At 43.5% G+C, this 27,522-nt stretch overlaps 1 protein-coding gene across 1 annotated transcript in view; it reads left to right on the forward strand.

Annotated features, from left to right (window-relative positions):
- GATD1 (glutamine amidotransferase class 1 domain containing 1) overlaps positions 1-27,522 on the forward strand; it is a 47,495-nt gene that overhangs the window by 13,939 nt on the left and 6,034 nt on the right. The window contains exons 3-5 of the mRNA XM_089653579.1: positions 7,320-7,425; positions 8,374-8,481; positions 19,803-19,897. Coding sequence (XP_089509705.1) covers positions 7,320-7,425; positions 8,374-8,481; positions 19,803-19,897 — 309 coding nt within the window. The remainder of the gene's footprint in view (positions 1-7,319; positions 7,426-8,373; positions 8,482-19,802; positions 19,898-27,522) is intronic.

A 27,522-nucleotide genomic window follows, 5' to 3' on the forward strand; every position in this document is an offset into this window, starting at 1 on the left:
AACATATGCAACACAATCTTTTATTTCCTCTTTAAAGACTAAGGGGTTGATTTACTAAAACTAGAGAGGGCAAAATCTGGTTCAGCATGGTGCATGGTAGTCAATCAGCTTTTAACTTCAGCTTGTTCAATTAATCTTTGACAAAAAAAACTGGAAGCTGATTGGTTTCTGTGCAGAGCCGCTCCAGATTTTGCATTTTCCAGTTTTAGTAAATAAACCAGTATGTGTATGATTAGACATAAAATATGTTCACTCCTTGCCTTCTTCAATCATTGTAGAGTAAAAAAAATACTTGGTTCATTCTGATCAACCTGTAAGTTGGCAGCAGTGTCCATAATCAATTACAGCCCTTGGTGCCAAGATCTGTTTCTATGAAAACCCAATCACTGACTTACCAGACAGTGTATATCAGCTTCTTCACCAGAAAAAGGGTGGAAGCTTTTTTTTCTCTCCTGGCCTTTCAGGACAGCACCTACAGAGAGCGCAGCTCCACCCATAATCACAGGAAACACCGCAATTAAAAGTCAGCCTCTTCCAACATGCCTTCAGTTATGGTGTTTCCTCTGCCATGGTTGAAGTGCTGCAGAAACCTGGATTATGGGGGGGCAGGGGCTGTGCTCTCTCCAGTGAAGGGGGGTGGAAGTCCTTACCTTTCAAGAGATGTGTATGTGGACCAGCCCAGCTCCTTCCACTGGTGGTTGAGGGGGGGTTCTGGCACCTTCTGTCCCCTTCCGGCTCAGTGGAATGATGGTCAGCCAGGGAGTCCCTGCCGTGTCTATGGGCTTGGAAGGGAGCGGGTCTCCTGGGGTCCGGACCATGGGAAGCCATCAGGTGGCTTCCTGCTGTATCTTGCAGGTCCGGCTGGCAGGGGACACTAAGCTGGTAGGCGGGACTTCTGGTGTGGCGGCATTGGTTCCGGCCACTGGAACGAAGGGGAAAAGGTAGGTAGGCGGGTGCTTCTGGCTCACCGGCATTCGGGAGACTGGCGGGAACATCAAAAGGACCACAGGTCTCAGCAAAGCTGTGCACTCTGCAGGATGGAGGAGGCAGTGGGTCCAGCAGCAGAAGCAGGCTCATCGTGCACGAGCCTAGTGGGGCACAGTGCCTTTATCCTTACGGTGCGTCCATCTCTCTCACTCTCTCTCTCTCAGCAGTAGGGAAGGAGGGGAGGTCAGGGTCCGGTTGCATGGGAGCCTGATGTGTTTTTATTCTTTGTCCTGTTCCCTTCCTATATTTCAGGCCAAGGCCACTATCAAGGTGAAGGGGGTCACGCTGATTAAAAGGAAGTGTCCATCTTATAGGAATCCCCTGAGAGATTCGTGGCCAAAGCCACTATGTACAGCCTGCGTGGCAAGTTAAGTGAAAGAAGAATATTCGCAGCCATACAGGAACATGTTTGATTCCGTCAAAAAGGAATTGTCAGAGATGCTGGGGTCAGTTCGATCTTTGTTAGATAAACTGTCGATGCTCCAGCTGGGCTTGCAAGAGAGCACCTTGTCCTGTCCTCTGCTGTCCACCTCAGTCCAGGTTGTAATCAGCAAATCAGAAGAAGAGAGAGGGCGTCCTTCTATCCCTCAGAGATTTGAAAGAAGAGGAGGGTGAAGAGCAGGTTGCAAGTTCGTCCAAATATAAACTATCATTGGAGGAGGTGGACAACTTGCTGAAAGCAATATATACGACGCTGGAAATTCAGGTGGAGAAAGTCTAGCTGTCAGTACACAACAAAATGTACCAAGGCCTAGGACAAGCTAAACATAGTCTTCCCGGTCCATCGAGTATTGTCAGACTTGATAACGAAGTAATGGAAGGATCCGAAAAGGGGTCTTTTCTTTTCCAAATCCTTAAGAAGAGGGTTCCTCTTCGAGGAAGACGAGTCGTTTGTATGGAACAAAAAAACGAGGTTGGATGTTGCCTTTTCACAAGTTTCAAGGCTCACTGATTTGGCTTTTGAGGATATGGGCATCCTGAAGGAGGCAATGGATAAGAGGGTAGACTCTCTCCTTTAAAAAAAGCGTGGAGTTCTTCCCTGACCAACCTCAAGCCGGCAATGGCTTCCACTCTGGTGGCGAGAAATTTAGAATGCTGGTTAGATCAGCTGGGGGATCACGTTGAGGCAGAGACCTACTGGAGAGAGCTTTTGGAGTCATTCCCAGTCCTTCCAAAGGCCGTAAAATATATGGCTGACGCATCTGCGGAGTATATTAGAATGACGGCCAGGTCCTTGGCACAAGAAGAGCTATCTGGCTCAAGACCTGGTTGGGGGACTCAGCATCAAAAGTTTAGTTCTGTAGGATTCCCTTTTCGGGAGACCTGCTCTTTGGCCCAGATCTGAAAACCGTGCTGAATAGAACAGCGGATAAGAAGAAAGCTTTCCTGTCGAAAAATAAGAAACAGCTGGTCAGGAAGAATTTTCATCCTTTTTCGCAAACCCAGAGAAATAAGGAGCAGACCCAGAAAAGAAATTGGAGGTTTCAAAAGAAGAGGGGTAAAGGGGGAGTGCTCTTCAGACCCTCAGAGTGACCGGCCAAGAGCCAATGACATTTCTCTTCCAGTGGGAGGGAGGCTTCGAGTCTTCTTTTCAAAATGGGAAGAAACAACATCAAATGTCTTTGTCAGAAACATTGTTGCCCAAGGATACGGCCGGCCTGGAGTTCTTCCGGGTCCCCCCCCCCCCCCACTGACCAGATTTTGTGCAACCAGTCTCCCTAGGAGTCAGGAGATGGCCTCAGCAATGACGTCCCTTTTGAAGAAACTGATGCAGCAGAAAGGCATCATTCAGGTGCAAAGGGAAAAAGAAGGTCAGAGGTTCTACTCTCACATCTTTTTAGTCCAAAAGCCCTCGGGGAGGTTCCGTGACCATCGATCTGCGGGATGCTTACCTGCATATTCCGATAGCGCAGTCTTCTCAGAAGTTCCTCCAACTGGTGGTCAATCTGGAAACGTCTATCTGGCACCTACAGTTCATGGCACCACCCTTTGGCCAGTCATCTTCTCCTAGGGTGTTCACAAAAGTCATGGCAGAAGCACTAGAGCCTCTGAGGTTTAGGGAGAATTTGGTGGTGCCATATTTGGATGACCTACTCCTGTTTGCGGAAACCAAGGCTTGGGTACTGTTAAATCTTCCGGCGACTCAGGCTCATCTGAGAAGCTTGGGAAGGCTGTTAAATCTGGAGAAGTCCAACTTGATCCCAGCCCAGAGGGTAAGGTTCTTGGGATCTACCATAGGTTCCGTACAACAGAGGATATTTCTTCCGGAGGAGAAAATAGAAAAGATTGTCAGCCCTGATTCAGTGCAACCTGTTGGTATCGGTCCGAGTGGCCATGTCAGCTCTGGGACTGCTTACCACCTCAATACCGGCGATTTAGTGGGAAAGGTTTCATTCCCGCCCTCTCCAGGGGAATATCCTGCGAAAGTGGACATACCAAGATCTGCTGGACATGCCTATAAAGATCGCTCCAAAGGTGAAGAGGGCTCTTTGGTGGTGGCGAGATCCAACCAACTTAGAGAGGAGTCTGCCATGGTCATTTTTGAAAGTTGAACAGCTAAAGACAGATGCAAGTGCATGGGGCTGGGGAGCCCACTTTGGAGACCGAAGGCACAGGGCTCATGGTCCAAAGCAGAGGCCAGGAAGTGTTCAAACTGGAGAGAGTTGAAAGCTATCCAACTGGGTCTTTCCTTTCAGCAGTCAGCAAAGGAGCCTCACATTCAGGTCCTCTCAGACAATACAAATGCTGTGGCTTACATTTCAAAACTGGGAAACAAGGAGCAGGAGACTGCTGGAGTTGGCACTAGAGATCCTGTCTTGGGCAGAAAAGAATTTGGCCTCCCTCTCAGCCATTCACTTAAAGGGCTCGCAGAATTGGCTGGCAGATTTTTTAAGCAGGAGAAAGCAGCGTGGTTCTTGAGGAAGAACTCCTAAGGAGAAAGGAGTTATCAGATAAGCTTATTGCCACCTTTATCGCAAGCAGGAAAGAAGTCACTAGAGCTATATATCTGAAAGTATGGAAGAGGTATAACTCCTGGTGTTCAGAGAGAGGTTTCCAGGTGAACAGAGTCATGTCTGTGTTGGAATTTCTCCATGAAGGAATGGAGAAGGGGCTAGCAGCAAGTACCCTTAAATCTCAAGTAGCAGCTTTACCAGTACTCCTGGAGAGAAGGTTATCCCAGGAGGCACTAATTCTTTGATTTTTTTTTTTTTTTTTAAAGCTTTGGCCAGGTCCAGGCCAGTTTCAGGTAATGTTTTTCCCAAATGGGATTCATCTCTAGTTTTACAGGGCCTCACAAAGAAACTGTTGAGCCCTAAAGAGGAAGCTTCAGTTCAAAATTTAATTCTAAAAACCATTTTCCTAATTGCCATTACGTCAGCTTGAAGGATAAGTGAGATCCAGATGTCTATTTCTAAACCTTTTTTTAGTTATTTTTCCAGACCGATTGGTCCTTAGACCAGATCCCAGTTTTCTTCCAAAGATCTCCTCATCCTTTCATCGTATGCAGGAAATAGTATTACCTACTTTCTGTACAGCTCCAGCTAATCTGGGGGAAGAGATGTTTCACACACTGCACGTGAGAAGATGTCTTTTGAGATTTTTGGAGGTGTAGGGAAGGAATTTAGGAAGCCAAACTCCTTGTTCATACTCTTTATGGGTAATCGCAAAGGGAAAGAGTCTCCAAGAGTACTCTAAGTAGATGGCTCGGGCAGGCCATCAAAGAAGCCTACCGGGCATTAGGAAAAGTCCCTCCGGAAGGGTTGTCGGTACACTCTGCAAGATTGGTGGTGGCCTCTTGGGCTGAAAGAGCTGGTGCATCTCCAGCTACGTGGTCCAGCTTTTCCACATTTATACGCCATTATAGAGTGGACTTGTTGGCTGTGGCGGACCAGTCTTTCGTAAGGAAAGTCCTGCGAGCGGTGGTCCCACCCTAGGTGTAAGTTACTCGTTTATCTTCTCCAGGTGCTGTCCTGAAAGGCGAGGAGAGAAAACCTTAGACTTACCAGTGATGGTATTTCTAGGAGCCTTTCAGGACAACAGCATGTAACCCCCCCTCTTTATCTTTGTGACTTTTATATCTGTAATTCTGTGGTTGGCATGGTGTTTGTTTCTGTTTTCCAGCATGTCAGAGGTTACTCTGCTATAACTAAAGGCACGGAGGAAGAGGCGGACTTTTAATTGCAGTGTTTCCTGTGATTATGGGTGGAGCTGCGCCCTCTCCAGGTGCTGTCCTGAAAGGCTCCTAGAAATACTGTCACCAGCAAGTCTAAGTTTTTTTTTTTTTTTTAATTCTTTATTTTCAGAAATGTACAATAAATATACAATAGCCACCACAGGATACAAGCTAGTTTATAAACCGTCATCCACAAGAGGCATTGGCCAACATAGAAGAAATTATAAACAGTACGAATATGATTCCCAACCTATGCAGTCAAGGGGAATGTAAGAGTAGACTCTTAAGAAGACTAAGCTAGTCTAAGAAATGTTACTGATGGGATCCAGAGTCATATGTTGTTATGGCTCTCATGAATGTCTGGGATTCGTAATAAACTTCTAAGGGAAAATAGTCTGCATCAGTGGTGCCCAAAAGAAATTCAAAAGAGCAAAGAGGAGAAAAGCGGAAGAGACATAAACTGAAAAGGGATGAGGGAGGCGGAAAAAGTAGTAAGAAGGGACAATAGGGAAGGGAGGCAGAGAGAGGAGTATAGGTGTGTGCGACCAATGGCACGACCAACTGAATCAGTTCAGATAAGTTGGGCAACTTACAGGGATGGTATTCAGCCGTGAGCCATTTGAAAATGTTTTTATGCTTGATGTCCCATTATTGCCCCATAGTCTGGGGAACAGGTAACCTTGGTTCAGGAGAACCAAGCTGAGTAGAAGTCTTCCTCCTTCCCGTTTACTGATGCCATCAGACCCTCCATATGTTTAGTATCATTAATTTTAGAAAACCATAGGCTGATGAGGAGGGGGGCATCCTCTGCCTCCAGAATAGTGGAATTCATGCTTCTGCAGCATTCAACAGATGAATAATCATAGGACGCTTGTAACATTTCAAAGACAGGAGTCAAGTGAAGTAAATATGCCACTGTGTTTTCAGGCATTTGAACATCCATCAATTTAAATATCCAGTATTTGATCTGTACCTAGAAAGCTTGGATCCCCTTACAGGAGCAGGTATTGTGTAGTAAGGATCCTTCTTCCTCCTTACAATGCCAGCAGAATGGAGAGCTTTGAGGAAATAATTTGTATAAGGCCTTGGGAACTCTATACCACTGCTAGAGTATCTTGTAGCCTGTCTCTTGTACAGCATAAGCAATAGAGGCCCTGTGGGTCATCTGAATAATTCACTCCCTTTGTTGATCAGTGAATGTGGTATACAAGCCCTGCTCCCATCTTTCCAAGTATTTTGGAGCCAGGGTAGTGTTCAAGGTGAACAGGAGCTGGTAGGACACTGATACGCCATGTACAGTCAAATCCTCTGCTAGGCAAAATTTTTCAAACTCAGTTGGGGTTGGTAATGACACTGACCTCCCCCAAGTAGGAGTCAGGAAATGATGAATTTGAATTTGCATGGCTTTCCAAAGAGGTAGTGGAGGGTCAAACATATTTTGTATGAGTAAACATGTAGATATGCTTTAAATTTCACACAAATGTATATCGCCAGGTTTTGTCTGTTTTGACTGTCCTTATTCTCTGTGCACTTTTGTGTAACTACAGTGGGTTCAAATTTTGCTGGAATGTTGTACCTGGTATGATGGCTCGGGGCAGGTCACGCAGCAAAAAGTGCTTTTATTACAGAACTGGGAGCGCTGTGCGTCTTTTTTTATTTATGTAGATTTTTTTTTTTGGCTATAACGTTTGTTAATATAAAACTTCACTCTCTCAGTCAACAGTGACTATTTTTAATCCTTGTGCTACTAATTATGTCATACATCCCAGTAGTCTTCAGGTGGGGAGGGAGGGTTCTCAGCTCAGCCAGTGCCTGAGCTAATGGCAGATGGATTCCATGCTACACAAATCTTCCCTAACTCAAGATGGCCACTGCCAGAAATGCTAGGGGGTATCTTTCAAAATTTATTTCTCAGCAAAACAAAGCATGGAGACATGAATGGATGGGTGAGTTTGCTTTGAATATTAACAATGAATTAAATAGCATTTTTGGTTTGTGTTGGTCAGATGCAGTGCAGTTCCACTTTAAGGTACAACAAAAGAAATCCATAAGATACTTGGGTTTGTTCTTGTTAGCACTGATATTTTACCATAATGAAAACTTTTTCTAAAATGAGAATGCTATTACAATCATCCCTAATTGTTATTTTTCTTTACAGGGAAAGGCATTGGATTTTTTGGGAATCAGTGAATCGGACACAAGATGGTTCCAGGAATTTCAGTTGAAGCCGTATGCCAACCCAGCAAAACTGGAATCTATAGATGGTTAGAATTTTAATGTTCTGATATCGCTCTAAATAATGAATGTGAACAGGACAGTTTGTGAAAACTGAACCAAGTAAAAGTAGGACTTGGCAGTCTCCTCATTCTATTACATTGGAATCTTTGAAATAAAAAAAAGAGAGAAGTTCCACTGTAAAGTTACCAACACTGTTTTTATAAGTCCCACAATCTTTTAGTAGGTGTTGTACAATCCATACCCTGACAGTAACCTAGCAAAGGTAAAATGCTTATGCAATGAAAATGGCTCTCGGATGTAAGTAATCACTTGTAATTATTTTAAGAGCTTTGGCTTATAATGGATGAAAGCAAATGATCATATGAACTTGTCTAGTTTGGCCATTTTTTTTCTAATTTTTATATTGCACTGTTAATTTTTCATTGCCTTTAGCGGAGACCATAAAGTAACACCTGAATGTTGGTATGAAATATTGAAATGAGCCACTAAAAATGTATTTGTTTGTTTGTGGCCAGCATTATACCCCAGTCACAAGCTTTCCTACTGTGTAAACTGTATAAATGTACTTTACCCACTCCGAGCATCTAATTTACCAGTCAGTAGTCTAAAAATAAGGAATGTTTCTGGTAAGGAATGACTTCTGATGCAGTTACCATAAGACTGCTAAAATGTCCTCCCTCAAACATACATGCATGCATACATACACTATTTAAAGGGACTTTTACCTACACACACTGGAGTACAGTTTGCCACATCCACACACCATTTGTAACACGTGATACTTTGTAACTGAGCACACCTTGGCTCCTGCATTCGGCAGTTTACTTGGAGTGTACTAATAAACGTCCTCCTAGGACACCTCATCATGGCATGTTAACAATCATACTACTTTCTGTCCTATGTGGGTGAAGCCTAATGCTCATCTTTGAAAAATAAAGCATTTTAAATTTAAATGTATTTTGTTACCTTATTAGGTTCTCGTTATCATGCACTTTTAATCCCACATTGTCCCGGGGCTATGACTGACTTGGCAAACAGTGGCTATCTGGCTAGAATTTTGCAGCACTTCAAAGCAGAGAAGAGTAAGTTGAGAGTGAAAGTAGAACATTGCATACTAAAATTGTTGATTATCCTATCTATCTATCTATCTATCTATCTGTCTTTGTACTGGCACACTGTTGAGAGGAAAGGGGGGTGGGGGGTGTTAGTACCTGGTTGTGCAGTAATTTGTGTGTAAAGCTGGTCGTACATGGATTGAAATGTTGCCGGTTCAGCATGGAGCAGCTGAATTTGGATCCAGTTATGGGCAGGGAGGTTGTACAGAAGTCAATCTACCGATCGACTTCTGTACAACTGCTCTGCCTGATTTTTCCGACTCAATCAGTGCCGATGTGTAAATCAATAAATATGCAGCGCTATAAGATGATAAAAATGAAGAAAAAACCATCCAACATCACAAATGGAATGCTAAAATAATAATAAAATGGTAAATGCATAAAAAGAGGCGCTAGGAGGCACCATAAATGACAATAGCGTGGTTAACGTCCAGGTATGACGATAAAGTGCTCAAAGTGATGTGATATATAAGTCCAAATAATATTAGCCTTAAGGTGAAGATCCGTGATTCCAGTGATAGTATATGGAAAATACTGAAAGGGTGAACCTCCTGCGCTAGAAATGGGGCCCTATCTCTCAAGCCGCTGACACAAACCTCCTACCAAAATGAGTGAATAACAATAAATAATATAAAGTGCAGCGCTAAACCTCCAATCCCATATATAATAACGGACATATGAAAGTGCTAAAAATATGTGCAAATTATATAACTGTGCAATATACAATCCATAATAATCAATATATTATAAATATATACTGAAAAAGTGTAAATAAATATTAAAGTGCAACACGTGTATTCCCTTCCGGGAATATTAAAGTGTTCTAAATGATAACAATAAATAATAAAATCACTGCAAATAATCAAATTGAATTCATATAAAACTAAGTGTCCAAACAAGTAAAACAACTCTCAATCTTCATGCATGTGATCCCAGGTGTCCACACTGTGTAAATCCAAACAGTGGCTACAGTGGCCCCTCACCTCCTTGCATAGACCCCACAGGGTCAGCTTGCCTTAAGAAAAAACACACCACTCTGATGAATTCACTCTGATGAAAATGAGGGTTCCTGAGGAAGTCACGTGTTTATCGTGACGCAACGCGTCGGTACGCGAGGAGGATTCTGGGAGCGCGGTGACGTCATTTCCGGCGTGGCGGCCATATTGTGAAACCCCTATATACAATACCCATGCAGGACATGCATAGCATGTGGTATAGAAGCCTGTAAACTGGAGAAATAAATGTGAGTGGGCATTTTTAATATTTATGGAGTATATAGAATAAAAAGCAGTTTTACACTATGTGAGTTTCCATTTATATATGAACCGAGGAGGAGGCTGCTGAGAGAATATATGAGTCTGGGAAGGATCCGGTGATTCATCAGAGTGGTGTGTTTTTTCTTAAGGCAAGCTGACCCTGTGGGGTCTATGCAAGGAGGTGAGGGGCCACTGTAGCCACTGTTTGGATTTACACAGTGTGGACACCTGGGATCACATGCATGAAGATTGAGAGTTGTTTTACTTGTTTGGACACTTAGTTTTATATGAATTCAATTTGATTATTTGCAGTGATTTTATTATTTATTGTTATCACTTAGAACACTTTAATATTCCCGGAAGGGAATACACGTGTTGCACTTTAATATTTATTTACACTTTTTCAGTATATATTTATATTTTTATAATATATTGATTATTATGGATTGTATATTGCACAGTTATATAATTTGCACATATTTTTAGCACTTTCATATGTCCGTTATATATGGGATTGGAGGTTTAGCGCTGCACTTTATATTATTTATTAGTATATGGAAAATGTATTGCACTAACCCAAAAGCACAGAAACTTGCGCACTTGAGTAACTCAGACCAACTCCTGGTCATCTGGAACTGGAAACCGGGACTCTGGGGGTCATCTGGCACACCTTAGCATAACAGGCAACACACCTTATACATCTCCAGGCGTAAATATATCCAGCAACAGGAATCACTCAAGTGGGTACCATTGGAATAACAATGATCCAGCTAGAACAATGATCCTCTCTACCTCACTCAAGAGCTGCTGAGGTTCTCCATGAGCCAGAGTGCTTGCTGATTAAGAAGGAAAGGAGTCCATTTCGTGTTGGAGAGCATATTGACCTTTGTTGTGGGGGTCAATACAGAGAGCACATTCTTCCAAAAGGATTTTGGCTTCCTCGGGTATATCCCTTGGTATTCCAATGGTACCCACTTGAGTGATTCCTGTTGCTGGATATATTTAACCCTGGAGCCTGGAGATGTATGAGGTGTGTTGCCTGGTATGCTGAGGTGTGCCAGATGACCCCCAGAGTCCCGGTTTCCAGATCCAGATGACCCGGAGTTGGTCTGAATTACTCAAATGCGCAAGTTATTGCGCTTTATGGTTAGTGCAATCTATTTTCCATATACTATCACTGGAATCACGGATCTTCACCTTAAGGCTAATATTATTTGGACTTCTATATCACATCACTTTGAGCACTTTATGCGTCATACCTGGACGTTAATCACGCTATTGTCATTTTTGGCGCCCCCTAGCGCTTCTTTTTATGCATTTACCATTTTATTATTTTAACATTTCATTTGTCATATTGGATGTTTTTTTTCCTCATTTTTATCATCTTATAGTGCTGCATATTTATTGATGTGAAGGATTTGAGGTTTACCTTTTATGCTGGCTGCTTGAACTTTACCTTGCGCTCGTTTGCTTGCTGTTTTTGAATTTGAGTGCCGATGTGTGTAGCTGGCATTGCTGATCAGTGTATGCTAATGTCTTCCTGCTGTCAGAATGCAATGACACAGCAGGGAGGATTTGCCCATCCATATTGAATGTGTGGATGTGAGAATCGAGTCAGGTTTTTTGCGCAACCTACTGATTGAAAAAAAAAAAAACTGTATCATCTATGGGCTGCTTTCGGAAAAAGAAAGGATTCTGATTGAAAATCATGTCTTCCATCGATAGCAATGGGATAGAACAGATCTTTCTGGATTCGTATTTATAGATGCAACAGTATTGACTAATTTTCCTTCCTGGCCCAAGCAGTGCTCAGTGCAGCTACCTGTATGGTAAGGCAAACATTACCTATCCTCTGGAAGAAAGGAAACTGTCATTTTATTTATTTTAAAGATTTGCCACATTTTGGAAATCATTCCCATGCTTAAACTTTCTTGTTACATAATTTTAAAACTTTTTTTAAAGTGTTTCACAGGAATGCACTTACTTTTGCTTTTCTATGATCCAGAGAAGGTTTCCTGCTCTCAGCTGATGTGGTAGAGCTGCTCCAGGCTCTGGAAGGATTATTATTATTATTATTATACATTATTTATAAAGCACCAATAGTTCGCTCAGCGCTGTACATTACAAAGGGGGACAGAACATGTGACAGAACAATACCAACACAATGCAAAACATGAGGGGATTGAGGGCCCTGCTCTTTCAAGCTTACAATCTAGGAGGGAGGGGGTGGTGGCACAGGAGGAGATAGCTGTGGGGGATGGAGTGGTGGGAAGAGTGGAGGAGGTTGGTCAGGAGGTGGGAAGTCCTGGAGGCGGGCATGGGAGGAGGAGACCAGGGAACTAGAGAGAAGGAGGTCTTGTGAGGAGCGGAGTGTGCGTGCTGCGCGGTACTTTAATATTAGGTCAGTGATGTAGTTCGGGGCAGTGTGGTGGACGGCTTTGTACGTCAGTGTTAGGATTTTGAATTTGATCCGTTGCGCAATCGGAAGCCAGTGGAGGGATTGGCAGAGGGGGGTGGCGGAAACGGAGCGGTTGGAAAGGTGAATGAGTCTGGCAGCCGTATTCAGGATCGACTGAAGCGGGGATAGCCAGTGAGGAGGGAGTTGCAGTAGTTGAGTCGTGATATGATGAGGGAGTGGATGAGCTGTTTAGTGGTTTCTGGGGTTAGGAACGTGCGGATTTTGGCGATGTTGCGGAGGTGGAGTCTGCACGAGTTTGTTAAAGATTGGACTTGGGGCTGGAAGGATAGGTTGGAGTCCAGAATGACACCAAGTACTCTGGCCTGCAGGGCGGGTTTCATATTGGCGTTGTTGGATGTGATGGAGAAGTCAATGGGGGGTGGGGTCCGGGCTGGGGGGAAGACAAGAAACTCGGTTTTGGAGAGGTTCAGTTTAAGGAAGTGGAGCGACATCCAATCTGATATGTCGCTCAGTAGGTGTGTGATTCGGGCAGAGACCGAGGGGGTGAGGTGGGGGGTTGAGAGATAGATTTGTGTGTCGTCGGCATAGAGGTGGTAGTTGAAGCCGTGAGAGTGTATGAGTTGGCCAAGGGAGGAGGTGTAGATGGAGAAGAGAAGGGGCCCAAGGACAGAGTCTTGAGGGACCCCAACAGAGAGGGGGAGTGAGGGGGAGGTGGTAGCATTATAGGTAACGCTGAAGGAGCGTTGTGACAGGTAGGATGAGAGCCAGGAGAGAGCAGAATCTCTGAGGCCGAGGGAGTGTAGTTTTTTGAGGAGGAGGGGGTGGTCAACTGTGTCGAAGGCCGCAGAGAGGTCAAGGAGTAGGAGCACTGAATAGTGGCCATTAGCTTTGGCGGTTAGAAGGTCGTTGGTGAGTTTGAGTAAGGCGGTTTCGGTGGAGTATAGGGGACGGAAGCCAGACTGTAGGGGATCGAGGAGGTGGTTGTCGTTGAGGTGAGAGCATAGGCGGGTGTAGACGAGGCGCTCGAGGAGTTTAGATGTAAATGGGAGGAGGGAGATGGGTCTGAGGTTGTTCGGGTCATTGGGGTCCAGGGAGGGCTTTTTAAGTATGGGGGTGATGTGTGCATGTTTCAGAGGGGAGGGGAAAGTGCCTGAGGAGAGGGAGAGATTGAAGATGTGGGTGAGGGAGCGTAGGATGGAGGGGGAGGGAGGTCGTAGGAGTTGTGAGGGGATAGGGTCGAGGGGGCAGGTGGTGAGGCGGGCATCAGAGAGAATCTTGGAGACTTCCTCGATGGTAGTAAGGTCAAAGGTGTGGAGTGTTGGGGGAGCTTCAGTATGAGGAATGTAGGGTGGGGTGGAAGTGGAGGTCAGAGCAGTGGTGGGGCCGTGGGAGAGGGGTGATGAGGGGGTAGCTGAGTGAGGGGGAACGGGGTTGGAGGGAGTTTGAGCAGTGACGAAGTCCCTGCGGGTAATGTCGAGGGGGAGGGGGGTTGAGGGGGTAGCTGTGTGAGAGGGGACGTGTGAGTTGCTGAATCCTTGCGAATTGTGTCAATCTTGTTTTTGAAGTGATTGGCAATCTCAAGGGCGGTGAGTGAGGTGCTGGGTAGAGGTGGGGGTGGCGAGAGTAGAGAGTTGAAGGTGGAGAAGAGTCGGCGAGGATTGGAGGAGAGGGTCTTGATGAGGGTCAGGAAGTAGGCTTGTTTGGCTGCGTGGAGGGAGGAGGTGTAGGTGTGGAAGGCAGATTTGTAGCGGGTGAAGGCTTGTTGGGATTTTGTTTTGCGCCATAGTCGCTCCAGGGCATGACTGTGTCGTTTGAGGGTTTTGGTGTGATCAGTCTGCCAGGGCTGGAGCGGTCGGGCTCTGATGTTGCGTGTGGTTAAAGGCGCTAGTGAGTCAAGGGCTGTTGACAGCGTGTTGCTGACAATTTTGCTGACAATTTTGTTGGGATCCACGCAGCTGCCTGATTGACAGCTGGCTTCACATCTTGGTGCACGTCTGGAAGTCTGAGCCAGCTGTGCACACCCCCTCATGGCACTCCACTAAGCACTCCGCTATGAACAGACCGAGAACTGAGCAATCAGCAGTCACGTGACTTCTAGGGTATTGGTCTTAGAGCCGATGTGGGACAACTGCAGAATAGAGGTGAGTATGGATTGTTTTTTTTTAACCCATAATTCTCCTTTAAAACAGCTCTGTTTCTTACATGCAAATGTTTCTGTTATTTCAGCATTCGTAGTGTAAGCGCAGATTTTTAACAAAACTTCCACAGTTTGATTGCTACTTCACTGCAAGGGTTAAATGCTTGATTAGGTCTATAGGACTGAAAAAAGAAGTTTCACTTACCTGATCCTCCTCTTCCACATGCTCCCTCCATGCTGCTAGATTGGTCCTCGTGACCTCTTATCCCCTACGCTCCTGCAGTTGCAAGTGCTCTGATGTCATCAAGTACAGCGCTGATCCCCATATCTCCACACTGGACATGAGGATGCCAAGGAACAATCAACTGCCAAAGCATAGGGGAGCAGAGGACCGTGCTGGCTGTAAGGTGAGAGAGGACCAGGTTAGTAGAATTGCTTTTCCCAGTCCCAGAAAACTGCAGGCCACTGCAAGGGAGGATTTTTACATTCCCCGGAGATTTAAGGATTTAGGATGGAATTTATGTTCATGGATGAGCTTGTGTACCATTAGTGAATAAAAAAATAAAGTATAGACCTTACTTGTGTTTAGAAAGCTGGTATCACATTACCAGGGACGTAGATGGGGGAGGGGAGGGGGGTTGGTCTGATCCCCTCCCCAGAGGAGATTTGCCAACCATCCCTGCAGCCCTTGAAATTTCCAATCGCCCGCGAGTGGAAATAAGGTGGGGGCGGTAACGAGCAGCCGTCTCCTGTATGGCTTTCAATGAAACAGCTGAAATCCGCAGGAGGGAGAGGAGGAGACCAAAGTCGTCGCATTCAGGAGAGTAGCTTTTAAGCATAAAAATGCTGACATTCTTAAGTGTCCCTCAGCACTAGGTGCCTTTTGGCTCTTGAGCGTTTTTGCATTTCAGTATTCTGGCCAATGAAATAATTAAACGCCCAAGCACTTGATGCGCCTTTAACGTGTTTGTGAAAACAAGGTTTAGGTGTGTTTTTGAAGCTACGTTTCTGTTAGGACAAAAGCATTTATAAAAGCAACCAATGTGCATGAAGCTTTCGTTTTTAATAATGTATAATGATTAGCAGATTTCAGCACAGGATTTTCAGTGACAAAACTATAATTGCATGACTTTATTTGATAGTATTATTGTTACTAGTTTTTCCATTATGGTGTTTGTCACCATAATAATGTATTTATTGCTGTGAAAGTTTATATTTTATGTGATGTTAGGGGGTTGTGTTTTTAGGTTAAAGTATATAACTAAAGCCTAACCTTTTTTTTCATTATGGATAAAGTAGGGGAGGGTAAACTGCTGTCCGTTTTTGTTGTTTGTTTTTTTTCTTTTTTAATCTTGTGTTTTGTTCAAGAGATGTATCTTCACTAACTGCTTTGTAGATTCAGCAGGCAGTGAGAGGATATCCTGTCATGTAGACTTAAAGGATAAGTTCACCTTTCTCAACTTGTTAGTGTGTAATATGTAACACGTTGAGCATCCACCACCTCTCCCTGATCCCCCTGATCCTCCCCCTCCTTGTGACAGCAGGCCATGCGGGGCTCCGCCCACACAGCTGCATTATTTATTCAGAGTTCTGTGAATGAATGCCTACAAGTATTGCCAGCTATTGTGGCTGATGGCTTGTAGTTCTCAATAAACTGAGGGTGCTGGTGAGCATTGAGCTTCCTGTCATTCAGTAACTGCCTGTCCGTATTGGAGGTACAGGCAGACAGCTACACTGACAGTCTGCAGGAGCCTCGCTTTGCACCTGCAATATGCTGATCGTGGGTGCAATCCTTTACAGGCTCCTGAGAAAAAAAAAATAAATGCACCTTTTTTTACCTGGGGGAAAAAAAGTTTTCTTTCTTGTAGCTTCAACAGGAAGGAGGAAGGTATGTTTCCAAAGAGAGGGAAATCCCCTATTAATTGTCATGGTAGCAAGTGCCCCCAGTGGAAGATTTCCCTTCTATTCCTGTTTTGGTGGCAACTTAAAATTGGATTTACCTTTTTACTTTTATAAGCAGTGACATTGGTGATCAGAACAATTAGAGAAAGCGAATCTCTGTAGCGGGGACACATACAGCAATAAAGAACCTGACTGTGGTTCAAACCTCTCACCGTTCAATTTAAATAAAAAAATTGCCGTTGGTTGTACTTTTTTTTTTTTTTTGTCAAGGCAATTTTTTTTTTAATGCTTTAGATGTACCACACAATGTACAATCCATTCGCCATGTCCTTTTTTTATCATACATGGCACAATATTAAATCAAAATGCCACAGTTTACTGAAACGAGATTGAAAGGGCTGTGGAATAGCCTAATAGAATAACAAGAGCATGATTCACATTGTGCCAGAGTCCTAAGTTGAAGGTGTAAGGTCTGAGTTGGTAAAGGGGGAGGACAGAATTAATTAGCTAAGTCCAGTATACCTCTGTAGAGGATCGAATGCTTCAGGATCAACTTTGTAGAGTAAAAGTATAAAATACACAACAAGCATGTTTGGCAGAGTGGAGTACCTTTTAACACCCTGAGAAAACAAGTTACATGGTTACAGACATTAGGGAACCCCAAGACCAGGGCCACCATTTGGAGTGGCAGCCAATACAGATTTAGGGGGCCGAGCGTCTCGAGGGACCAGGAGAAGGCAGGAGCAGGTGCAGGCAAACTGTGTGATGGACTACAGAGAAGTCTGCAGCTGCTGCAGCTCTGTGTCACTGAACTCACACATCAAGCTCATTACTGACACATCGCCTGCAGCTCCTCTGTCTCAGCGATGTGTCAGTCTTCTGTAACAAGAGCTGGGACTAAGAAGACCTCATTTACAAGTAGGGACTGTGTGTGCGCAAGTGAAGAGAGGGGGCTGTTTGTGTACGGGGGGGGGGGGGGCTGGAGCTGTGTGTGTTTACAGATGTATGTATGTAGTGTGTGAGGTGCTGAGTGTATACAGGTGTGTGAGGGGGCTGAGTGTGTAGAGGTGTGGGGGCTGAGTGTGTAGAGGTATGTGTTTGGAGGGGGCTGAGTGTATACAGGCGTGTGTGTGTGGGTGGGGGGGGGGGGTGAGTGCGTAGAGGGTATAAAGGTGTGTGTGTGTGTGAGGGGGGTGAGTGCCTACAGGTGTGAGTAGGGGCTGAATGCATACAGGTGTGAGGGGGGGCTGAGTGCGTACAGGTGGGGGGGATCTGGGTGCATACAGGTGGGGGCCTGAGTGCATACAGGTGTAGGGGTGATGTGTATACAGATGTGGAAGAGCAGTGGATATACAGGAGTGGGAAATGATGGTGGACAGGCCAGGGGGGCCCAGGCGCAAAGCTGTGTAAGGGGCCCAAGATGGGCTGCCCTTCCCAAGACAATAGACTATTGTTCTATTTTAAAGGTTATGATTAGCTGTGAAGATAAAGTAATTAATGCTGTTTCATTAGTTATTCCATTTAACAGTAGAGGCTGTATGTAAATTTTTTTTTTTTTTTTGTTCCCTTTCTCATTGCACAACTCTCTTGAATTCTCTGAATAGTAATTGTGAAAACTTTGTGGAAAATCTACCCACTTTCACTTATATTCTTTTATCCCTTCTTTTCTCCTGTGATAACTTTGGGGTTGCTTAGCTCATGTGTAGCGCTTGCCAGTGATTTCAGTCCATGCTAGATATGCATTTTCAGGGCTTTTTCTGCCCACTTTTATTAAAACAAAAGGAAAAGTCCAGCAAACAAACCGTTTCCCACGCAGGGATTTCCACCATCAGTATGAACAGAAATAATATTCAGCCTTGTGGCTCTCTTTAGCAGCCCTCTTGGTCAGGTCTCATGCCTTAATCCTCCTGGTCATCTAACACAATGTCCCAGTGCTTGTGTTCCAGCGTGTACCTCTGTCAGCTCTCTGTCTTTTCCTGCAGCTCCCTGCTGCTCTTTCTTTCAGGCTCAGACATCTGTCTGTCCTGGGCAGCACCTCTCTGCTCCCTTGCACACACACTGACTCCCGGAGGGGTGGGGCCCAGAACTCTTATCCTAAGTCTCCTAAGTGACAATTCAATATATGTGGATTGGATGCGGTGACATGTGAAAAAACATTGCTTCCTATGGGACCTGTTCACATATGGCTGGTGCACTAGTGGTGCGGATTCAGTGCGTTTCTTAAAAGAATCATGTACGATTTCTGAGCAGTGCGGTCCGGTTCAGGTGCGGATTACAGTCTGTTGACATCTATGGGAACCGTTTCTAAACTGCATGTGAACAGGATAAGATCCTGAACTAATCCTGTCCTGAACCTGACGTAAACCTGACGTGAACCAGTGAACAACTACTGTATCAATTAGCTGTGGGACCTGAGCTTCAATCCGCACCACACATGTGTGAATCAGCTCTAAGAACCCGGCACATACCTGCACCATCAGTATGCCTGTTCTCTTCAAAAGCAGGCCCAGACTGCCTTTCTTTAAGAATTAATCTTTATTCATTTTACAAATATAAAGATACAAACAGAAAAGAAAGCTTCTTCAAGGCAATTCCGTGAAGTCTTTACAGAACAAAAAGGAATTCCAAGAACACCTGCGCTCCACCGTCATCTGGGAACAATTATGTAACGTGAACATGAGAAGGATAAACACTCCGGTTGTTCTTATTATACAGGATTTATATAGCACCAACAGTTTGTGGTCATAGTAACAAATCGAGAAAGATAAAATAAAAAAATGGAAGTGGGGAAAAGGAAGATTACGGCCTCACAATGTGGACCCCTTAGTTGGGGTCACATGCTGAAGGGTTATCCTTAGCAATTCAGTAGGTGCCCAGACTGCCTTTTAACACTGTAACAGAGTACTGCTCTGTCATACTCTATTTACTGAACTTAACCAATTTAAAAAATGAATTGCAACCAGTCAAGAAAAGAGGGAATATGTACTTATTTTCTAGGTAGATTGAACAGCCTGGAAACCAGACTTTTGAAGTAAACTGCAATGTTTACACAGAGTTTTCGCAGCTGCTATGCAGGTATTGCTAGAGAACTGTAAAGAGAGAGCAGAAAAGAGCTTACAACAGGAAAACTAGAATTGTTAGGCATAGAAGGAAGAGTGGTGTATGGGAGATTTACTAAAACTGGAGCTTGCTAAATCTGGTGCAGCTGGGCATAGAAACCAATCTGCTTCCAGATTTTATTGTCAAAGCTTAAATGAACAAGCTGAAGTTAGAAGCTGATTGGTTACTATGCACAGCTGCACCAGATTTAGTAAATCTCCCCCATGGTACACTTTAGGGGTGTAGTTCAGGAGACTCCTTAAGGTTAGGGGATATAGTAAGTATTACTTTCGTTATGTGACAAATGCATTATTTGGGTTTTATAAACTAATTTGTGCCGTAAATTTGTGTTGCAATTTGCGGCCTTGAAACTCCTTGGCTGGACATGGGAAAACAATTTACTTCAGCTGATATACCTATCTGCTAAAAGAGAGCTGATTTTCGGTGAGTGCTAATTTATGGTTTTCTTCCACAGAACCTGTTTGTGCTGTTGGTCATGGTGTGACTGCCTTGTGTTGTGTTATTGCTGAGGATAAGTCCTGGATATTTCAAGACTACAGTCTTACTGGGGTAACCTGAGACATGTTTTTTATGATGCCTAAAGGCCGAGTTTACCAAATACTATCATTTTAATGTATTTTCTTCTTGCCTTCAAGATAACATTTTACAAAAAAAGGTTACATCTTGTTTCTAAACACACAACACACAGCTAAATACACAAAGGAAACACTGACAAGATTTTTTTATCTGCCAGAAGATTGGTAATTCTGTTCTTCAAGTCTTGTGATTCAAACACCTGGCTAAAAAGTATATTCATGTCCTGCATACCTAAAACCTATCTGCACACTACACTGCAGTTGAGTAATACAGCTGTTAGTTGGCCACGTATGGATTATTATTTGTCCAATCCCTGCTAAACTATCCGAATTTTGATCCGTCCATGGCCAGCTTTAGTCAGTGATTGGACAGGATAGCATCAGGAGAATGCTGAGATGGATAATCTCTGCTCCCTCCAGTTCCCTGTGTTAGACAGCACTGTAATGCTCTAGAATTCTGACTGGCTTGCAGTGCTACCCATCACTCTCCTAGTAAGTTCTGCTTTACAGGGAATTATAGAAGGTCAATATCAAGACAGATATATACCGCATTTTGATTATTTTTTAATGAATACATAACTTCATTAGTAGTGACTTTTTAAATCTGCTTGGAGTTCAAATTTAAAGCCAAATTCCATCCTTTTTAGGTTGAAGAAGGTTAGAACTTCTGTAAGGTTTTTTATTGCTTTCTTTGTCCCATTTGTGTTGAGTTGAGTTCCCTTCATGTACTGTACTAAGGGCACCCTGACACAGAGGCTAACAGTGCTACAGTTTATTTTGACAGCAGAGTTGTCCTGCTTTCAGAATACAATAACACAGAGGGGAGGATTCCTCTATCCACCTTGCTTGTGTGGATGGGAGTATCTGTTCAGTTTTGTCAGTCACCCTCCTGGCTGATTGAAAAAAAAAATTATCCATGTATGGCCAGCTTAACTGTTCCCCATGCTATACAATGTTTTTATTGCTGTTTAGATCTTTGAAATCCATCCTGCTCTGGTATAAAAATCTAATAGATATTCTAACCCTTTCCCACCCTGTCTAATGTTGGATGAAACTTTTGACAGATCTTGGGCTCTAAAGTGTTCAATTCATACCAGATAAAAAAAAAGCAAAGCAATGAGGAAAATATCATAGTTACAGTGGTAGACATGTTTGCCTCTCCCAAGATCATATGTAAAGCATACGGTACTATAATGGAGTTTCATGTTTTCAGTTTTTTAAAGACTCATATGTCTCTTCTCCATCAGATCAAACGTAAAATAATAAGTGTGGTTCTTACACCCATACTTCTACTTGAAGCTCAGGCTATATGATAAAAGTGTCTAGCAGGTGGCTGACAGTACTTGGTTGTTTTCTCCCTTTTAACCATCTCCCATACAGCAAATGTACATATACAGCTGGACGGGAGCAGCACTGATGCGGGTGATCATACTTGTACATCCTCCTGCATTGGTGGCTCATGTGTGCTCTCTGGAGCATGCATCAATTCAATCCGTGACCACTGTGTCCACCGGACACAGCAGATCATAGATCGGGGTACAGAATTGCTGTGGTTGGCCCTGTGCCATGTGATTGCTGTCACCAATCACAGTGATCAGAGTCAGCAAGAGTAAACAATGGCTGTCATTCATGATGCCATTGTTTACTAATGCGATCCCTGTGATTAGTCACATGGTTTAGGGCCGATCACAGTGCCCCTGCACCATATGATTGATGTGGCCAATCACAGTAGCAAACAATGGCATAATGAATGAACACAGAATTGATTGCGTATATTTATCACTTTCTAAGCAATCAATGTTAAAAAAAAAAAAAAAAGATCCTCATCAACTACCTAAAACAGTACAGTGTCACTATGCTGACACTACACTGCTCTGTTGAAAAAAAAATAAAAAATAAATATATATATATATATATACATATACATACACAGTGGAGGAAATTTAAGTATTTGATCCCCTGCTGATTTTGAATATTTGCCCACTCACAAAGAAATGATCAGTCTAAAAATAGAATGGTAGGTGTATTGTAACACTGAGAGACAGAATAGCAACAAAAAATTCAAAAGAAATTCATGTCGAACAAATTTTGCACTGATTGGCATGTTCATGAGGGAAATAAGTATTTGATCGCCTATCATTCAGCAGGATTTCTGGCTACCAGGTGTCTTTCATACAGGTAACAAGAGGATTAGAAGCAGTCTATTAAAGGGAGTGCTGCTAATCTCATTTTGTTACCTGTATAAAAGACACCTGTCCAAAGGAGCAATCAAACAATCAGATTCCAAACTCTCCACCATGGCAAAGACCACAGAGCTGTCCAAGGATGTCAGGGACAAGATTGTAGACCTACACAAGGCTGGACTGGGCTACCAAACTATCATCAAGCAGCTTGGTGAGAAGGTGGAAACAGTTGGTGAAATCATTTGCAAATGGAATAAACACAAAACAACTATCAGTCTCCCTGGGTCTGGTGCAAGATCTCTCCTCGTGGAGTGTCAATGGTCATGAGAACAGTGAGGAATCATCCCAGAACTACACGTGAGGATCTTGTCAATGATCTCCAGGCAGCTGGGTCCACAGTCACCAAGAAAACAATTGGTAACACACTACGCCGACAAGGATTGAAATCCTGCAGTGCCCGCAAGGTCCCTCTGCTCAAGAAAGCACATGTCCAGGCCCATCTGAAGTTTGCCACTGAACATCTGAATAATGCAGAGGAGGACTGGTTGAAAGTGTTGTGGTCAGATGAGACCAAAATAGAGCTCTTTGGCAACTCAACTCGCTGTGTTTGGAGGAGGAGGAATGCTGCCTATGAGCCCAAGAACACCATCCCAACTGTCAAACGTGGTGGAAACATTCTGCTTTGGGGATGTTTTTCTGCTAAGGGGACAGGATGACTGCACTGCATCAAAGGGACGATGGACGGGGCAATGTATCGTCAAATCTTGGGCGAGAACCTTCTTCCTTCAGCCAAGGCATTGAAAATGGGTCGTGGATGGGTGTTCCAGCATGACAATGACCCAAAACACACGGCCAAGGCAACAAAGGAGTGGCTCAAGAAGAAGCACATTAAGGTCCTGATGTGGCCTAGCCAGTCTCCAGACCTTAATCCGATTGAAAAATCTGTGGAGGGAGCTGAAAGTTCGAGTTGCCAAACGTCAGCCACCAAACCTTAATGACTTGGAGAGGATCTGCCAAGAGGAGAGGGCCAAAATCCCTCCTGAGATGTGTGCAAACCTGGTGGCCAACTACATGAAATGTCTGACCTCTGTGATTGCCAACAAGGGATTTGCCACCAAGTACTATGTCATGTTTTGTGAAGGGATCAAATACTTCTTTCCCTCATGAACATGCAAATCAGTGCATCATTTGTTAGACATGCATTTCTTTTGAATCTTTTGTTGCTATTCTGTCTCTCAGTATTATAATACACCTACCATTCGTTTTTCAGACTGACCATTTCTTTGTGATTGGGCAAACATTCATAATCAGCAGGGGATCAAATACTTATTTCCTTCACTGTGTGTGTGTGTGTGTGTGTATTTATGTATGTGTATATATATACAGTCATGGCCGAAATTGTTGGCACCCTTGATATTTCTCCAGGAAATCATGTATTTCTCACGAAACGTATTGCATTAACACATGTTTTGCTATACACATGTTTATTCCCTTTGTGTGTATTGGGACAAAACAAAAAAAGGGAGGAAAGAAAGCAAATTCGACATAATGTCACACAAACCTCCAAAAATGGGCTGGACAAAAGTATTGGCACCCTTTCACAACTGCGGATAAATAAGAATGTTACAAGCATGTGATGCTCCTGTAAACTCACCTGGGGCAAGTAACAGGTGTGGGCAATATAGAAATCACACCTGAAAGCAGATAAAAAGGAGAGACGTTCACTTAACCTTTGCATTGTGTGTCTGTCTGTGCCACACTAAGCATGGACAACAGAAAGAGGAGACGAGAACTGTCTGAGGACCTGAGAACCAAAATTGTGGCAAAATATCAACAATCTCAAGGTTACAAGTCCATCTCCAGAGAACTAGATTTGCCTTTGTCCACAGTGCGCAACATTATCAAGAAGTTTGCAACCCATGGCACTGTAGCTAATCTCCCTGGTCGTGGACGGATGAGGAAAATTGATGAAAGATTGCAACGCAGAATAGTCCGGATGGTGGATAAGCAGCCCCAAACATGTTCCAAAGACATTCAAGCTGTCCTGCAGGCTCAGGGAGCATCAGTGTCAGCGCGAACTATCCGTCGACATTTAAATGAAATGAAACGCTATGGCAGGAGACCCAGGAGGACCCCACTGCTGACACAGAGACATAAAAAAGCAAGACTACAGTTTGCCAAAATGTACTTGAGTAAGCCAAAAGCCTTCTGGGAAAACGTCTTGTGGACAGATGAGACCAAGATAGAGCTTTTCGGTAAAGCACATCATTCTACTGTTTACCGAAAACGGAATGAGGCCTACAAAGAACAAAACACAGTACCTACGGTAAAATATGGTGGAGGTTCAATGATGTTTTGGGGTTGTTTTGCTGCCTCTGGCACTGGGTGCCTTGACTGTGTGCAAGGCATCATGAAATCTGAGGATTACCAAAGGATTTTGGGTCGCACTGTAGGGCCCAGTGTCAGAAAGCTGGGTTTGCGTCCAAGATCCTGGGTCTTCCAGCAGGACAATGACCCCAAACATACGTCAAAAAGCACTCAGAAATGGATGGCAAAGAAGCGCTGGAGAGTTCTGAAGTGGCCAGCAATGAGCCCAGATCTAAATCCCATTGAACACCTGTGGAGAGATCTTAAAATTGCTGTTGGGAAAAGGTGTCCTTCCAATAAGAGAGACCTGGAGCTGTTTGCAAAGGAAGAGTGGTCCAAAATTCCGGGTGAGAGGTGTCAGAAGCTTATTGATGGTTATAGGAAGCGACTGATTTCAGTTATGTTTTCCAAAGGGTGTGCAACCAAATATTAAGTTAAGGGTGCCAATACTTTTGTCCAGCCCATTTTTGGGGTTTTGTGTGACATTATGTCATATTTGCTTTTCTGCCTCTGTTTTATATTTGTTCCAATACATACAAAGGGAATAAACATGTGTATAGCAAAACATGTGTTAATGCAATACCTTTTTTGTGTGAAATACTTGATTTTCAGGAAAAATATCAAGGGTGCCAACAATTTCGGCCATGACTGTATATATATATACATTTACACACACAGTTGGGTCCATATATATTTGGACACAGTCACAATATTAGTTTTCACATATTTACCAAAACCTATTCAAGCTATTGGAGGAAGGGTTTAGGAATTACAGCTCTTAAGAGTGGCCATCCCCCCTTTTTCAAGGGACCAAAAGTAATTGGACAATTGAACCAGAAGCTGTTTCATGGCCAGATGTGGGCTACTCCTTTGTTATTTCTTCATCAATTGAGCAGGTAAAAGGTCTAGTGTTGATTCTAAGTGTGGTATTTGCATTTGGAATCTGTTGCTGTGAACCTACATCATGCGTTCAAAGGAGCTGTCCATGCAAGTGAAACAGGCCATTGTAAGGCTTCAAAAACAAATCCATCAGAGAGATAGCAGCAACATTAGGAGTGGCCAAATCAACAGTTTGGTACATTCTGAGGAAAGAACGCTCTGGTGAGCTCAGCAACATAAAAATGCATGGACGTCCACAGAAGATACCAGTGGTGGATGATCACAGTATCCACTCTATGGTAAAGAAAACCCCATTCGCAACATCCAGACAAGTGAAGAACACTCTTCAGGAGGTGGGCGTATCATTGTCAAAGTCTACAATCGAGAGAAGACTTCAGGAGACCAAATACAGAGCGTTCACCACATGGTGCAAACCATTCATAAGCCTGAAGAATAGAAAAGCCAGATTAGACTTTGCCATAAAACATCTAAAAAAGCCAGACCAGTTCTGGAAAAGCATTGGATGGATGAAACTAAGATTAATCTGCACCAGAATGATAGGAAGAAAAAAGTGTGGAGAAGGTTGGAACAGCTCATGATCCAAAGCACACAATGTCATCTGTAAAACATGGTGGAGGCAGTGTGATGGCATGGGCATGCATGGCTTCCAGTGGCACTGGGTCATTGGTGTTTATTGATGATGTGACAGAAGACAGAAGCAGCTGGATGAATTCTGCAGTGTTTAGAGATATACTGTCAGCCCAGATTCAGCCAAATGCAGCAAGGTTGATTGGATGGCTCTTCACACTACAGATGGCCAATGATCCAAAACACACTGCAAAAGCAACCCAGGAGCTTTGGAAGGAAAAGAAGTGGAATATTCTGCAATGGCTGAGTCAATCACCTGATCTCAACCCAATTGAGCATGCATTTTACTTGCTGTAGCCAAAACTAAAGGCAAAAAAGACCCACAAAGAACAACTGAAGACAGCTGCAGTTAGAGCCTAGCAAAGCATCAGAAAGGAAGAAAGCCAGTCTCTGGTAATATCCATGGGTTCCAGACTTCAGGCAGTCATTGCCAGTAAAGGATTTTCAACAAAATGATAAAAATGAACATTTTATTTATGATGTTATTAATTTGTCCAATTACATTTGAGCTCCTCAAAATGGAGGGACTGTGTATAAAAATGGTTGCAGTTCCTAAAATTTGTACTTGATATTTATATTCAACCCCTTGAATTAAAGCTGAAAGTCTGCACTTCAAATTAATTTCGATTGTTTCATTTTAATTTATTCTGGTGGCATACAGAGCCAAAAGTATGAAAATTGTGCCTGTGTCCAAATATATACCTAACTGTGTAACAAAAAAAAAAAGAAATTACATTTTGCTACAATGTAAAGTAGTGAGTGTACAGTTTGTATAACAATGTAAATTTGCTTTCCCCTCAAAATAACTCAACATACAGCCATTATTGTCTAAACTAATGGCAACAAAAGTGAGTACACCCCTAAGTGAAATTGTCTAAATTGGGCCCAATTAGCCATTTTCCCTCCCCGATGTCATGTGACTTGTTAGTGTTACAAGGTCTCAGGTGTGAATGGGGAGCAGGTGTGTTACATTTGGTGTTATCACTCACTCTCTCATACTGGTCATTGGAAGTTCAACATGGCTCTTCATGGCAAAGAACTCTGAGGATCTGAAAAAAAAGAATTGTTGCTCTACATAATGATGGCCTTGACTAGAAGAAGATTGCCAAGACCCTGAAACTGATCTGCAGCACAGTGGCAAAGACCATACAGCAGTTTAATAGGACAGGTTCCATTCAGAACAGGCATCGCCATGGTTCGACCAAAGAAGTTGAGTGCACATGCTCAGTCATATCCAGAGGGAAATAGACATAGGATTGCTGCAGAGGTTGAAGGGGTGGGGGGGTCAGCCTGTCAGTGCTCAGGACTCTAATGGCAACCTGTGAAGCTCTGGTGAAGTCCATGCCCAAGAGCATGGGCAGTGCTGGAAAATAATGGTGACCACACAAAATATTTGACACTTTGGGCCCAATATAAATATATTTTCACTTAGGGATGTACTGACATTTGTTGCCAGCGGTTTAGACATTAATGGCTGTGTGTTGAGTTATTTTGAGGGGACAGCAAATTTACACTGTTATAC

The sequence above is a fragment of the Staurois parvus genome, unplaced genomic scaffold, assembly GCF_062004578.1.
Source record: "Staurois parvus isolate SC_StPar_1 unplaced genomic scaffold, SC_StPar_1.0 ptg000715l, whole genome shotgun sequence".
NCBI classification, from domain to species: Eukaryota; Metazoa; Chordata; class Amphibia; order Anura; family Ranidae; genus Staurois; species Staurois parvus.